The 16,387-nt window shown below is 43.9% G+C and overlaps 1 protein-coding gene across 5 annotated transcripts in view; it reads left to right on the forward strand.

Annotated features, from left to right (window-relative positions):
• DENND2B (DENN domain containing 2B) overlaps positions 1-16,387 on the forward strand; it is a 184,667-nt gene that overhangs the window by 79,895 nt on the left and 88,385 nt on the right. The window contains exon 1 of one of the 5 annotated variants that reach the window (XM_033206349.1): positions 15,520-15,999. The exons of the other annotated variants lie outside the window; for them this stretch is intronic. Coding sequence (XP_033062240.1) covers positions 15,965-15,999 — 35 coding nt within the window. The 5' untranslated portion in view covers positions 15,520-15,964. Of the gene's footprint in view, positions 1-15,519; positions 16,000-16,387 lie in introns of those variants that run through there. 5 annotated transcript variants of the gene reach the window in all.

Genomic DNA, 16,387 nt, shown 5'->3' on the forward strand with positions numbered 1-16,387 from the left:
ATCACAAAAAAAAAGTGATTTCATGTTTTCTTTTAGTGTTTTTATGGTTCCAGTTTTTATATTTAAACTTTTTGCTGTAAGGAGAGAAGTAAGAATTAAATTTTCTTCCTCTTTTGTGTGTGTGTGTGTGTGTGTGTGTGTGTGTGTGTGTGAGAGATAGCGTTTCACTCTGTCACCCAGGCTGGAGTGTAGTGGTGTGATCTTGGCTCACTGCAACCTCTGCCTCCTGGGTTCAAGTGATTCTCCTGCCTCAGCCTCCCAAATAGCTGGGATTACAGGCACCCACCATCATACCCAGCTAATTTTTGTGTTTTTGTAGAGATGGTGTTTCACCATATTTGCCAGGCTGGTCTTGAACTCCTGACCTCAGGTGATCCACCTGCCTTGGCCTCCCAAAGTGCTGGGATTACAGGCGTGAGCCACCGTGCCCAGCAGGAATTAAATTTTGTTGATAAGAAAACCTAAGATAACCTTTTTTTCTATCAAATTTTTTCTTTATGTAAAATTTGTAAACTTCTTTTCACTTAAGGATGTACCGTAACAATTAAAAACATTTTCTGTGACATTTAAAGTAATATTCTTTTTTTTTTTTTTTTTTTTTTTGTGACAGGGTCTTGCTCTGTAGCCCAGGCTGGAGTGCAGTGGCATGATCTCAGCTCATGCAACCTCCTCCTCCTAGGTTCAAATGATTCTCATGCCTCAGCCTCCCAAGTAAGTGAGACTACAGGCACATGCCACCACACCCGGCTAATTTTTTGTATTTTCAGTAGAGATTGGGTTTCACTAGTTGACCAGGCTGGTCTTGAACTCCTGACCTCAATTGATCCGCCTGTCTTGGCCTCCCAAATTGCTTGGATTACAAGGTGTGAGCCACTGCACCTGGCTTAGAATATTTCTGATTCAGTTTACAAAAAAAAAAAAAAAAAAAAAACCAACAACAAAAAAAAGCCTTTAGTGAGAGAGGCAGATTAAAAATTTCACCCAAGTCTTCTGATTCCTAATCCTGTTTTTTGTTTGCTTTCTCTTATCCTAAATACAACACAACCAGGTTTCTTTTATTAATGTTTGGGGATAGTTGCATGAATCCTCTTTGCAAAACTTTCCAGTGCCTCTTATGTGCAATTGTATTGACACGCTGGACCTAGATCTGGTGACATAGAAGCCTCTCCCTTAAAAATTATACCTGCTTTGATGAGCTCACCCTGGCTGAGGTGGCAGCAGGTGGGCAGCTGGTACTGAGGAGAGGCAGTAGGCCAAAGTCTAAGCAGGTATTAAGACCCAGAAAGGGCGTGGCCTTCGGAGAAGAGCAGCTTGAAAGGTGTGAGGAAATGGAGCTGCTTTGCGAACAGATTCAGGAAGGTTTTTGAAGTAAGAGAAGGAAAAGAAATAACGTTTATTGAGTACCTACTTATGTCCCAGACACTAAGCTAGTCAGGTCCCATCTAACTGTATTTTAAAAGGCAGCTTTTAGTGCTGGATCAACCTAGTGTTGTTGATCCCAAGGGTTGCGAACTTGCGAACTCAGAAAAGGAAAGTTAGAGTTTAGGAGACCGAGAAAAGCAGGATTTAGAGGGCATCATTTCTGCTCCATCAGCCAGGGGCTTAAACAGAATTTTTTTTTTTTGAGACAGGGTCTTGGTCTGTTGCACGGGCTGGAGTACAGTGACGCTATCGCAGCTTACTGCAGCCTCTACCTCCTGGGCTCAAGTGATCCTCCCACTGCAGCCTCTGGAGAAGCTGAGACCATGGGCACGAACCACCATGCTTGGCTAATTTTTAAAATTTTTGTAGAAATGGGGCTTTGCCGTGTTGCCCAGGTTGGTCTTGAACTCTTGGGCTCAAGTGATCCTCTTACCTCAGCCTCCCAAAGTGCTGGGATTACAGGTGTGTGCCACTGTGCCTGGACCAGAAATGTTTTTAGTAGAAATAGGCTAAGTAAGGGAGCAGGAGAAACCACTTCCAATCAGCATACATTCATTAGGCCCCTGCAGGACCAGCGCACAGACACATAGCACTTCCTCGTGGGACTTAATAGTTTATTGGACAAGGCATATGAAAAGCCAGTATACTGCTTTGCAATTTATGCCACCCTAGATGTTTCACTAGGAGGAGAGGATTAATTGAATTACTGGTGGGAGGAGAGTGGGGAAAAGTAGGGCACAGTTTCACAGAGGAAATGGTGCTGGTACAGATTTCGAAGGAGGCATAGTTCTTTTATAAGGAGACAGGGCAGGGAGGGGCATTCCAGGTAGAGGGATTTGCGTGCACAAAGACAGGAGTGAAGCTGTAAGTGTAGAGTGTGCAGGGAAGTCCCAGTTGGTCATGTTTGTTGTCCTTGGCAGGGTAGAGTGAGGAATGTCAAGATAAGACTCCAGAGACAAGTCTCAGGGCTGGCTCTTGAAAGGCTGGATCTACCAGTACCAGTGTCCTGCCTACCAGACCACCCCAAAACATAGTGGCTTAAAACCACAATACTTGCATGGTTCTGGGGTTCTTGCTTGGGGTCTTCTTGGGTAGTTTTAGTTAGATGGTGGGGGCCTCAGCCTCCTGAGTAGCTGGGTCTACAGGTGTGTGCCACCACACTCTGCTAAATCTGCTAATTTTTTTTTTTTTTAATTGTTTGTAGAGATGGGGCTCTTGTGTTGCCCAGTTTTAGACACTTCTTATTTCTTAACCTGAATTCACTTTTCACATTATGGATTTGTCTGATTGTTTCTTTGGGGTATTGTTCAGGTTCTTCCTCTCTCCCCTGTGTATTCTATAAACTGTAAGTTACATCTAGAGACCTGATTAGATTTAGGTTAAGCATTTTGGGGAGAAAACAACCCTTTGTAAATGATGCAGCAGATCAGAGGCACATGATGTTTGGCTGGCCCATTATTATTGATGCTAAGTTTGATTACTGGTTAAGGTAGGATCAGCTGCATTTCTCCATCGTGAAATTATAGTTTTCATTTTGTGACTAGCAGGTAGTCTGTGACCTTTGGCATTGTTCCCCATTGATCTTGCACTTAAGTTGTTTTATTGTTAAACGTTTTATTATGGAAAATAACAAGCATAACCAAAGTAGAGAGAATAGATGACCACTGTTGTGTCCGTCATCCAGCTTCAACCGTTATCTGTAACTATTAACTAATAACTATGACTATTAACATGTGAACTAGCTTGTTTTATTTCTATTCTTGTCCACTACTCTTCCTTTTTTACCACTGAATTTTTTGAAGCGAACTCCAGGCATCATACCATTTCATTCATAAATGCTTCAGAATGTATCTCCAAAAGACCTTTCAGAAGTGTATTGGTTGTGTGGTATCTGACTAGCAATTTTTAGGTGTGCTGACAAAGGAATGGAGAATACCATAGTTAGGGGTTTTTAGGTAGGTACAGTGGAAAGAGAAAGGAGCTGTGGATTTGAGATTGATCCATGTATGATGAATCATGGATTCCAACCTGGATTGGCAGAAGGAAAGGCCAGGAGGTGGCTGATATACACTAGGAAAAAGGCTTGAGGGAAGAGAGGCCTGACCAAGGTCAAAGAGCAGCTGTCAGGTAGTGAATGGTCAAAAGATAGACAGGAAAGGAAATTGTGGTCAGACAGTAGAGGGCAAGGTTTTGAAATGGGTAGTCCAAGGTTCAGGGTTTGTGCAAAAGTGTGAGTGACTCAAGTGGAAGTGGAATTGATGTCAGGGAATCAGTTGTGAGATAAGAGTTTTGAGTGTATCCATCCACATAGCTATTGAAGTTGCCAGGGTAGAGAGAGCGCCCTCGGGGAGAGCCTGGTGTGTGTTAAGGCAGGAGATGGTGCATGATTCTGTGAAGAGTTTGAAGACGTGGGGTAGTTGCTTTACTGCAGAGCTGGGGCACCGTGGAATCGGTTGAAAGCTCAGCCAGTGGTGGAAGAAGACAAGGTAAGAAAAATGCAGGACACCCATTTTAAACAGTTTTAAATTTATTGTGCTCTGTTGGACCTTGCTGCCTGTTGGTTGGAGTGGAGGAAATTAATGAGGTAGGGGGTTGATACTGAAGGGGAAAAGAATTGTGATACATAGGTGGGGTTGAAGCAGGAGCCCTTGAGAGGAGACGCAGTGAACCCCTCTTCCTGTTTTATCTCTGAGGGATCCCTTTGCATAGTAACCCCAGTGCTTTTCTGGTTGGGGTTTGTTTTGGTAGGTAGTAGATCTGCTTTGCATTCTTTACACTTCACTTATAGGGTTTGGATGGGTTGAGTAGAGAAGGGGTGGCTGTCCCTGAGTGAAGCAGTGGTCCAGAGAACCCACCCCAACGTTTTCTTGCTGCTGGTGACCACTTGCCTCTTAAACATCTAGAAAGCCCTTGATGCCCAGGACTAGAGGTAGAGTGACCCCTTTTCTGAGCACATCATATTCCAAACTTTGTCTCTTAAACTACCAGGGAAGGCATGCATGTCTCCTAGGTAACAGCCATCAAACTTATAGCAAAGAAGCACATTGTAGGTTTCAGAGTTTTGGAGAGCTTTGATTTCCAAAAGTCTTGGATTTGTAGATGAGCTAGAAATTAAAGCTTGAAATAATTCTTCTTCTCAAAGATAGTGTCTCTTGAAATAATTCTTTGAGAATGGTCATCACTGAAGGAGATGAGATTAAAAGGGAGTTGAGAGAAAAGAAGGCCTACCTGGCCAAATGCCAGCATCTCCTGGATTCTGAAGCAAACAGGAGTCTGTGCCCATGGACACTAGATGTGGGATGATTTCTCACTATCTTGCCAGACACCTGTGTTTAAGGGAGTGACTGACCCATACACTTGCTTACATGTTTTTATGAGTTTTAGTGTTGAGGGAAAAGTTCTCCTCTTAGGGTATGTTTAGAGTTCACTTCCTGCTGAGTTTGCCGGTGTGTGTGCAGTAGAAATGCCAGTTCTGGCCTGGCATGATGGCATGTGCCTGTAGTCCCAGCTGCTCAGCAGGCTGAGGCAGGAGGATCACTTTGCCCAGGAGTTCAAGTCCAGCCTGGGCAACATAGCATGTCCCTGTCTCTTAAAAAAAAAAAAAAAAAATGAGAAAGAAAACTGTCAGCTCTGCTTTACGCATTCTTTTCCTGGAGGATGATGATAGTTATTTACATAGGAATATTGCCTTATAGCATATAGCATATTTTCATATACATTGTTTCTTCAGATTTATATCCTGTCTTCTCAGAAGAGAAAATTGATGTGTCTGGCTGCAGTTGACATAAAAACACCCTAATGTACTTTCCATGGCATAGTAGAAGGAATGAGAATTTTGAAATCAGTCCTGGTTTGAATTCTGGCTCCTCTTTTTACTAGCTATATGACTTGGGCCTTGGTTTTTCTGTTTGGTAAAATAGAATTGGTAACATCTACCTCATAGGATTGTGTTAGAGTATTAAATGAATTAACATAATTAACACCTGGGAACAATGCTTGGCACACAGTAGATAACTGGTAAAGAGAGGCCTTAGTCATGTTAATAACATAGAAACAGAAATAACATCAGCACCAAAGAAAAGAAGAGCAGGCAACTGTTCTAATCTTGGTTTTTTTGTTGTTTATTTGTTTTCTTTGAGACATTGTCTTGCTCTGTCACCCAGGCTGGAGTGCAGTGGCACAGTCACAGATCACTGCAACCTTGCAGCCTCCACCTCCTGGGCTCAAGTGATCTTCCACCTCAGCTTCCTGAGTAGCTAGGACCCCAGATGTGTACCACCATGCCCAGCTAATTTTTAAACTTTTTGTAGAGACGGGGTCTCGCCATGTTGCCCAGCCTGATGTCAAAGTCCTGGTTTCAAGAGACCTCCCGCTTTGGCCTCCCAAAGTGCTGGAATTACAGGCATGAGCCACTGTGCCTGGCCTTCCTAATCCTGTTCATTAATGTGATTGCTATGAATGGCCTTCTCCTTGGCAGTCAACATACCACTTTCTCAAAGGACAAAGTTTTTTAAATGAGTTTTATATTTTAATGAAATGTATGTGGATATGTAAGGCAATATTGAATGATGTAATAGTAATTTTTACTTTTTTAAAAGCAAGTATGTTTTATTTATTTATTTATTGTTTTTACCACTACAGCAACAGTTTCCTTGCTATTTTTATAACCAGTGCTTATGCAGTCTTGGTTTTCTGTAGCTCTCATAGAGACTGCAGATAAAATGCAAATGTTTTACATGAAATTGCAACTTAGCGAAAACCACTCTGTCAGGAGCTGAGCTAATGACATCTGTGTAGCTTTCAGGTGATCTGCTAGAAAATGGAGCCTAAAATACACAGGGGCATGGATTTATATCATACCCCTTAGACAGTCTTCCTTAAATATCACTTCTTTCAGATGGAATTTTGTGAAGAGTTGGGCAGTAATCAAGGCCCCAAGTTCTATAATATCTTCTATACTCTATTCTGTGTTTCCAACTAAAGGCAGATCCATAGACTTTGGAAAACAGATGAAAGGATTGACTTCCTACCAGCTAGAAATTGGAGCCAAGTTAGAGCCATGTAACTTGTATTCTTGCTTCTATTAGAACAGTATCTTATTTAATCCTTATGCTAGCCCTGGGAAGGAAGGGGGCTGACCTAACATTTAGTTCTTTCTTAAGTATTGGGTATTGGCCTTTCCTTCCATGTGCAAATGGGAGGCTGGCTCAGTGCTGAGGGACCGGGTGAAGGATTGCATTCCTCCCTTCTCTTCTCCGTCATCTCTTGGGTCACACATGCTAGGCAGGAGTTGCCCTTTGCCTTATTTGTGTGACTGCTCATGATCTGGAAATGACTGCCGTCACTCCTAGATAACACCAACTCTGGGCTTCTGAGGAATGAAGCCCACATTACAAATCATGGGATTATAGTGACCAAGGACAGGTCCTAGCTGGTAGGAGGTGATTCTTCCCGAAGGTGAAAAACAGCAGGGTGGGCATTCGACTACCTTCATGAAGTGCTCCTTGGTCTGTATCCTCCTTTTTGGTTAGAGGCAGGAAGAGTGATGGGAATTTCAGCCACAGGAGAATGTGCATGTGTGTCATTTTATCCTCTTGTGACTTTTCCTCTTTGCAGCAGTGATCCCAGAAAACAGGAAAAACTGCTTTGATCACAATCAGTTTTTAATGTAAAGAAAAGCTGATGATGGTTTTTCATTGACATGGGGCAAATTCAGGATTTGGGGCCTGGGGATGAAGCTGACTGTCTGTGAAAGTGCAGGCAACCAGCTCCTTGGATGAGGTCCAAGTCCAAAAGCCTAGGGGTAAAGGTAAAAGAATGGCTTAATTTCAGTGGACACCTGTGGCATCTCAGATGTTGTACCTTCCAATGGCTTCTTAGCAACTACTCTACCATGTGGCAGCTGTGTTAGAGGGAGTACTATATCCGGAAAGAAGACACGTGCCAGTAGAATATCCATGCTGCGTCATAGGTGGCCACACAGACATTACTTTCCTGTTTAGTTTCGTATTTGCCTAAACACAAGATTGGCTTATGATTACCCTCTGGCTTACCAGCCCACTTTTCTCACTCTGTTTCTTTTCCTTTTTTTTTTTGAGAAAGAGTCTTACTCTGTTGCCCAGGCTAAAGTGCAGTGGCACAATCTCAGCTCACTGCAACCTTTGCCTCCTGGGTTCAAGCCATTCTCCTGCCTTAGCCTCCCAAGTAGCCGGGATTACAGGTGTGTGCCACCACACCCAGCTAATTTTTGTATTTTTAGTAGAGACAAGGTTTCACCATATTGGCCAGGCTGGTCTTGAATTCCTGACCTCAGGTGATCCACCTGCCTCAGCCTCCGTAAGTGCCGAGATTACAGGCGTGAGCCACCCACCTAGCCCTCTGTTTCTTCAGCTTCTCATTATCTCACCAATTCTAGAGAAATAGAGTTGCTGGTTGTGTAGGCTAAACTTAGGCCACTGTGATGTCATTGCTTTTGTCTCCTTTGTCACCCCCTTTTTGTTTGTTTGTTTTTTTGATACTGGGTCTTGCTCTGTTGCCAAGGCTGGAGTGTAGTGGCACAGTCACCGCTCACTACAGCCTCGACTTCCTGGGCTCAAGTGATCCTCCTACCTCAGACTCCCAAGTAGCAGGGACCACAGGCATGCACCTCCATGTCCCTGCCTGGCTAATTTTATTTTGTTTTGGTAGAGATGGGGTCTCCCTGTGTTGTCCAGGCTATTGTTCACCTTCTTTATCATAGTTCAATCCTGAGGGTGTTTCCTTGGCCTTCTGAATGTGTATGAGGGATGGGATCTGAAAAGTCTCCTCCTCTGGGGACTGATCTTATGACAGACTTTATGAAGTTCTACCCAAGAATCTTTCCTTCGCTCACGCTACACCAAGGTCCTATGGCAGGTTCAGAATCTGTGAAGTCAGAAATGTATTAAAATTTTATATGGAATTTGAGAACTGTGTAGTTCTGTCTGTACTCTCTGCCCTTCAGTCACAAACAGCTCCCCAGCTGACCTCCTCCCTCTTGCCGCCTTTGTTCTTGTTGCTGAAAATGCCCAACCTGGATGAAAACCTATAAGCCTTGCTCTTCCTCCCGGCTCTTTGTTTCGGTAGAGCTTTTGTTATACTTCTGTCTATGATATCTCCCTCTTTTTCTGCTTACCTTTTCCCTTACTTCAAGTAAAACTCATCTGCTATTACCAGATAGTCCTTATTTTCTTTTTGTGTAAAATTAACTAACTTTATTGATTTTTCTAATAAAAGAAATACAGGCTCATTGAGGAATATTTGGACAATAACAAAAAATATTAGGAAGAAAGTAAAAGTCACATAATCCCCTATAGCATAATTATTGTTAGGTGTATCTTGTCCTTTGGGATCTTCTTCATATGTGTTGACATATATTGCTTTTTCCCCCAAAGTGCCATCATTTTGCACTTATATTTGTAACCTACTTTTCTGACTAATATTACGTGGATGTATTCCACAGACAGTACATATAGAGCTACTCTATAATGTTTAATGCCGCATAGAATTATATTGTATGGATGAATTGTTATTTAGTTAACCTGACAATGGACTTTTGGATTGTTTCTGTTATTAAAAGCTATGTGGGTCAAAGCAGTAGGATTGCTTGAGGCTAGGGGTTTGAGACCAGCCTGGGCAACATAGTGAGATGGTATTTCTAGAAAAAAGTAAAAAATTAGCTGCTGTGGTGCTACATGCCTGTAGTCCCAGCTTTTCAGGAGGCTGAGGTGGGAGGATCACTTGAACCCAGGAGTTAGAGGCTACGTTGAGCTGTGATTGTGCCACCGCACTCCAATCTGGGCAATGGAGCAAGACCCCGTCTCTTTTTTTTTTAAAAAAAGAAGGTATGTGGTGGAAAATATCTACATATCTGTATAACTGTGCCTACTTGTATAACTTCAGGATTTCTAAAATTGGAATCTAAAGTTTCTAAAAATGGAATCACTGGTTCAAAAGGTATGTAATATACTTAAATTACTTAACAACATCTCTGTTGTTGTTGTTGTTGTTGTTTTTGTTTTTGTTTGAGACAGAGTCTCGCACTGTCGCCCAGGCTGGAGTGCAGTTTCGTGATCTCCGCTCACTGCAAACTCCAACTCCCGGGTTCATGCTGTTCTCCTGCCTCAGCCTCCCGAGTAGCTGGGACTACAGGTGCCCACCACCACACCTGTCTAATTTTTTTGTATTTTTAGTAGAGAAGGGGTTTCACTGTGTTAGCCAGGATGATCTCGATCTCCTGACCTCATGATCTGCCTGCTTCGGCCTCCCTAAGTGCTGGGATTACAGGCATGAGCCACTGCACCTGGTCAACAATATCTTTTAAAACTTGGAAAAGTATATGGAAAAGTAAAAGGTTAATATAACAAAAATCTATGTACCCATCATCGAAATTTCACAAATATTAACACTGTACCATATTGGCTTCAGATCTGTTACTTAAATTTTTAAAAAATTTGACAAATATGTATTCATGCTTGGAGGCTGGGGAAAAAATATTGGACAAATATGACTAAAGCTTTCTGCAGTCCTTTCCTCCTCCTGATACTGATAAAAGCCTCGTTACTGTGCATATCTTATCCTTTTACATACATGTGTCCATAAATAATGTATAGTATTATGTTTTAAAATTTTATACACACGGTACTATTCTTGCAGGCAACCTTTTGCAGGTTGATTTTTTTTCATTCAAGGTCATTTTTAAAAAGTTTTCACGTATAAAATCATTCGGTTTAACTGGTGTACAATGCACCATTATATGGCAGTGAGAAATGGTTAAAGTCTTTCTAATTTTTGTAATTTTTCTAATTCCAGATTGCGCTCTATTAGTAGTTGTATGTGTTACCACCAATGCATATAAGTGTTCATTTCCCCTTATTTTTGCTAACACTTGGAGATACCATGCTTCTCAGTATTTTCCAGAATTTTCATTTTCCCAGTTTATCAAAGAGATTGAGCAATATTTTATTTTCTTTGAATTCTCTGTTTATATGGTTTACTTATTTTTCAGTTGGGTTTTTGTCTTTTTCCTTTAGGAGTTCTTAATATATTCTTATTTTTAATCCCTTGTCAGTTATGTGCTTTGTAATTATTTTCATCCTGTCTGTGGCTTATCTTTTAACTTTGTATGGGTTATCCTTGTGAGGGTATGTGTGTGTGTGTATTCCTAAATTGTTTTCCAGAAAAATTGTACTGGTTTACAGAAAACCCAACAGTATATGAGAGTGCCCAGCTTGCTACACCCTGCCTGACTCTGGAAATAGTTTTGTCATCTTGCCCAGTGTGACAGACAAAAAGTGGTATTGCCCCTTCTTTGGTGCCTTTTCCTAGAACATTTCTACCTCTTTGTTACAGCCCAAAACTGGCTTTTCCCTGAAGATCTTACTTTCCTTGTGACCCTCTCCAGTGAAGCCACCTCACCTCCTCCCAACTCTCTCTGAACTCCCGACGTTGCTTCCAAGCCCTGTCTGACAGCCTTTCCTACGAGAAGTTAGTCCCTCCTCTGCTCACTCTTGGTGCCCTTACCTGCCTATTGACTTCAAGCTAACTGTTAACAACCTTCTTCATATGTCCTCTTTTTGGCATAATTAGGATTTGAGGATTCATACTGAGAATCCCTCAACGCTCTGGCCTCACAGTCCCTCCGTCCTTCCAACTCTAAGGACTTCGTCTTCATTCCTCTTTGGGTACCTTTGGCTTTATCACTTGGAGCAGTTTCACTTTTAGGATCCTGAACTCGGAGGTTCCCTTCCCTTCCCCAGTCTCCTGTCTGTTTCCGCCTCCCACTCCTTCACTGTCCCCTCCCAAGAGCTGGCTCTCCGGCTTTTCTCTGCCTGTGTAGCCTCTTAGCCAGCCTGGCCACTGCCTACTGATTTTTCTGTTCAGCCTAAACCTCAAAGGTGGGAATTCTCATCCTGCACTTGCTGCTTACCTTAGTTCTCTCTCTCCCTTGTCCCTCCTGTGATCATCAGCCCTCGTGGACCACTGGAACAGATTTTTCTGCCATAGCCCCTAGACCTCTGAGTATTGCTTCACCTTTCAGAAGCATAATCTCTGACCCATCATTCTTTTCTCAGAAAACTTCTGTGATTCCCCAGAGAAAAACTAAGATCCCTAATTTGGCTCTCAAAGGCCTCTTAGAGCCGACATGTCTGTGTCTTTCCAACTCTCTTTCTCCCTGGTCTACTTTGAATTAAACTCCCATCAGACCGACAAACACTTTGTTGTCCTTCATACGTCTTCTGCTTTCCTGCCTCCAAGTCCTTGCGCATGCAGTTCCATCTGTCTGGGAATACCCCTGTATTCCTTTGCCATTTGATCTTCTAGGCCTAGCACAAGGGCCACCCTCTCTGTAAAGTGTTCTTGATCCTTTATTTGGAAGTAGTCTCCTTCTACCTAAGCTTCAACATTATATCTCTCTAATGGCATCTCTCTAGTGGCACTTAATTTCATCTTTCTAATGGCACTTAAAATAGTCTTCCTGGTATTTATGAGGTTCATATGTCTATTGTATTCACCCTACAGAGTGGAAGCTCCTTGAGGATGGACCCATATCTCATGCATTTAGTGTCCCAAACAGTGCTAAGCATATTGGCTTATGCATGGTTGGTGTTCGGTGTGTATTAGCTGAATGAATGCATGACTGTAAGTATGAATGGAAGGAGGAGAGATGGCTTCCAGGAACTATACTTAGAATTTCATACTGCCCCCTTCTCCTTCTCTAGCGAGAAAAGAATCAGACTCACAGCTTGACCCAGGCCAACAGAGGAATAGTTCAAGCTCCTGGCCCACATTGCACCTGGGGAGCCTGAAGCTTGTCCTACTGTGGGAGCAGGAGGCTTGAGTACCAGGAATTTCAATGGGACATTTTTGGGTTTAGGGAGTTAGGCTGGCTGCATTCCATGCCGTGCAGGGGAGAGGATTTTGGAGTAGCACAGAAAAAGGAAACCCTGGCTGGGCACGGTGGCTCACGCCTGTAATCCCAGCGCTTTGGGAGGCTGAGGCGGGCGGATCACCTGAGGTCAGGAGTTCGAGACCAGCCTGACCAACATGGAGAAACCCCGTCTCTACTGAAAATACAAAATATTAGCCGGATGTGGTGGTGCCTGCCTGTAATCCCAGCTACTCAGGAGGTTGAGGCAGGAAAATCACTTGAACCCGGGAGGTAGAGGTTGCAGTGAGCCGAGATGGCACCATTGTACTGCAGCCTGGGCAACAAGAATGAAACTCCGTCTCAAAAAAAAAAAAAAAGAAAAAGGGAAGAAGAAGGAAACCCTGAACGTGCTCTTGGCAGAGGTAGGAGCAAAGGAGCTGGAGAGCATGGTAACCCAGAGGGGAGTGTTTCATTTTTACCAAGTCACGCCACTTTCCTTCCTCCATACCTACTAGGGCTGAGCCTCAGTTGAATGTGAGAAAAACACTTTGGGTGTGATATTTGCTACTCTCTCTGCCTTGGGACCTTGAGTCATAGTCTAACTCTTCATCTCAGTCTTGTGTCTCATTCTGTCCAACTACTGTTTGTCCTTTACAGCCTGGCTCACATTTCCTCTCCTACAGAAGCCCTGTCCAGAGCTGCTCTGTCCCCTTCACCACCCCATTGTCCTGTCTTTCTAGTTTGTGTCCCACACTTGCATTGTTTGCTGTTGTGTCTCATCGCCCTACATTTGTCTGTGAGCTCCTCATATGCAAGAATCACATCTCGTGTTTTGTTCTCTCAGCTGAAACAAAGTGGGGATCAATAATTACTGTCAATGTTATTAGGGAGCCTGCTATTGGAACTTGGAAGATTATCAGTAGCAGAAAAACTGAAGTGGAAATGGAAGGATGTGAAAGTAAAACTTAGTCTGGGCTAGTTCTCCAGAATCTGAGTCTGGGGAGGCACTTCCCTTTCATCTTTACCATGGGTTTCTCGAATTCTGGCTTCTGAAGCTCTGCCTTTCAACAGAAATCAGCATTTAGGCAGGTGAGAGAATCAGGTGTTCAGGGTGTGCCCTCCAGTGAAGAAGAGAGAGAGGTGATGGCCGGCACCCCATGCAGCAGTCACTAATGTGGGTAAACTGGCACCATGCCTCCCGGCCCCCGGGTATGTGGGAGCTGTAGGCACACATGGTAGATTGGAGCTGGAAGAATCATTTACCAGCCCTTCCCTGAGCTGGAAACAGGCGGGGAGCAGCAAGCCAATTGGCAGACTTGCCTTTTCTGCCTTAAAGTACTTTGTTTCTGTTGCTAACAACAGACATGGGGAGTATAAATAAAACACAGACACACAGGCACATAGACACATATGTGGAGACTGAATATTTGAGCTGTTAGGGGCAGGGGGGAGGGTGGATGTGGACGGGGACTGAAAATGTGTGGCTAAGCCTCTCAAGATAATGTGCCCTAGGTGTTCTCTCCAGCCTTGGAGATGGGTGTAGTGTAAGGGGTGGTTGTGTGGGAGGCCCCTCTGAAGGCAGTCAAGTAGGAAGTGATACTGTGTGGATGCCACAGGCTTCAAAGACTAGGTGCTCGTTATGGCTGGATGTAGTCCTCATCAGGCAGACTCTTCTGAGCTAGTTGCTGGTGATCCAAGGGCCAATGGCAACTTCTTTCCTTGTATTCTGCCCTTTGTTTAAGGCTTGACTCATTGATTCCCGTTAGTGCTCACACGTGGTGTACTGGTCAGCAGCTGTTGTGGCCTTTCTGGCTGACCTGACCTGTACAAGCCAGCGTGCCTAAATATATGACTGTTGTTTGGGGTAAGCTCCTGAAGGATGTGAGCTTCTTTAGTAGAGACTGAGACCCGTTCAGCCTCTCTGGAAAAGACGGTCTTAGTAGGAGGCTGAATAGTTCATGCTATAAAAAGCAACAGCTAAGTCACATGTGAGATAAGCTTATTCAGAGACTTGAGTTTCAGGTAGATTACAGGGAGGATGGATGATGAGGAAGACTGTGAGTCTCTTCTGCTGGAATTAGAAGTAGGGATGGGTTAGGTGTTCTCTCTTTTCTTCCCCTGGATTGAACATTATATTCCCTGGTATCTAAGATTACATATCAAGAGAGCCTCTCCTGGTTCTGGGAAAAGTAATAACTGTATTGATGGGAATTTTAGAGCACTCCCAACGTGCATAGCTTTGAGCACTTGATTCACAGATTCTCTGACATTTGGGATGATCATCTGATGGTGTGGGCATTTGGAGTAGCTCTTAGCTGGTCTCTCTTTTCCATCTTACTGCTTTCTTGGACCATGTGTGACAGGCCTAAGGAATGTCCAACAGGAAGTACCCTTGATCCGTATGAATACCATGTCAGTAATAGTTCCAATCTTCTGGAAACAGTGCCACTCCAGTCTGAGGATGAGACATGAAAAATATGTGGGCCTTTTCCCCAGTCGTTGATATAGCAGCATTTGTCTCCCCTGAGCAGGGGGAAATGAATTAGGATTACCCTCTGGGTTGAGCTTACAAATCTGTCTTAGGATCTTGTTTTTACTCAGGTAGCCCTCTTGGCTATCCAAGGTGGGGTGCCTGGGGGTTGGCGGCACACTGGAAGCTCACAGCAGCTGCTTCTCTCCAGGCACTGTAACTCACTAGCAGTTTAGGATTAGAGGCATGTATCACATGTGAGGCATGTATCACATGGCATTTGTTACTACAGGAGTTAAAGGACCAAAGTAAACTTAAATGGGTTACCTATTCTTATAATTTAGATGGTATGCAAGATTATACCTAGAGTAGTAGCAAGCCCATCCACTCTCTCATAAGCTTTCTTAAATAAGAGAGGGAAGGGTGGAGTTACTCCTATTGTCTGAGAATTGCAGATTACCCCTTTTCCCTGGAGAGGCCTAAGGGTTGGCTCCTGTGTGACCCCCATCATCTCTGTAGTCAAGTGGCATCAGTCTAGGAACCCCTAAGGAGATATTGTCTCTCTGTTCCCTGGCTTAGAGCAGGGATGTGAGTTTTGTGCCTGGCCCTAAGGAGAGGTAGTTGACCATGGCTGTTATTGAGTGAGGCTGGACTCAGCCTAGCTGATAAAATTCTAAAGCAAGATGGGGCAGTCCAAGGTGGTCACAGAGAATGAAGGTTCTTAGAACAGAATATATTCTAAGCCACTAGGCCCTGGTCGCTTCTTTGAAAGACTGGAGTCTTGAGAGGTAAGAAGACCCCATCTAGCTGGGTTTCGTGTGCTGCCCTCACCTTACCTCTGCAAGTGTCACAGCCGGCTGCCTGTGATGTCTGGTGGTTGACTCTGCTGCCTGCATGGTTCAGGTGAGCAGGGCAGTTCATGTTGAAGCCCCTCCCACCAGTCAGGAGCCTGTAGGACTGTGTTGTTTTCCTTCCTGTGTCCTCAGTGACTGGGCTAGTGTCTTGCAAAAGGCAGGTGCTTGGTCATTGTTTGTGGATTGAATGGCTTCTCAGCCTGAGCTTCAGGGGACCTTGGCTTGGATCTGGGATCATACTAGGAATTGGATAAGCAGAGAGGAAGGAGAGCACTCCAGACTGCCAGTGATTTGAGCCCAGAAACATGGGGCAGAAATGGACATGTGGACATGTTTGGAGCAGAAGGTATCCTGCCTGGAGAGAGGTAGGGGTGTGTGTGTGTGTGTGTGTGTGTGTGCATGCGTGCATGTGCAAGTCTGTGTATCTCTGTGTGGGCAGGTCTGGGGAGGGTGGTAGGGCCAGGGCTGGCTGAAGAGGGAAGGAAGAATTGGAAAGTGAGATTGGTTGGAACCAATTAAGGGAACCTGAGTCTGGTGTGATTGGCAGTTAAGGAGCCCAGAAGAATGACATGATGATACTGACATTCCAGGATGCGTAGTCTGTCACTTATGAGCTGAGAGGACTGGAGGTAGAAGAATAAAGGGGAGCTTGTAATTCAGTAATACCGTTTAACATTTATTTAGTGCCTCCTATGGGCTGGCACTGCTCTCTGTATAACCAGAGACCATTGCAGTAAACTAGGTATGAAGTGA

Source organism: Trachypithecus francoisi, unplaced genomic scaffold, assembly GCF_009764315.1.
Source record: "Trachypithecus francoisi isolate TF-2019V2 unplaced genomic scaffold, Tfra_2.0 Lachesis_group8, whole genome shotgun sequence".
In the NCBI taxonomy this organism is placed as follows: Eukaryota; Metazoa; Chordata; class Mammalia; order Primates; family Cercopithecidae; genus Trachypithecus; species Trachypithecus francoisi.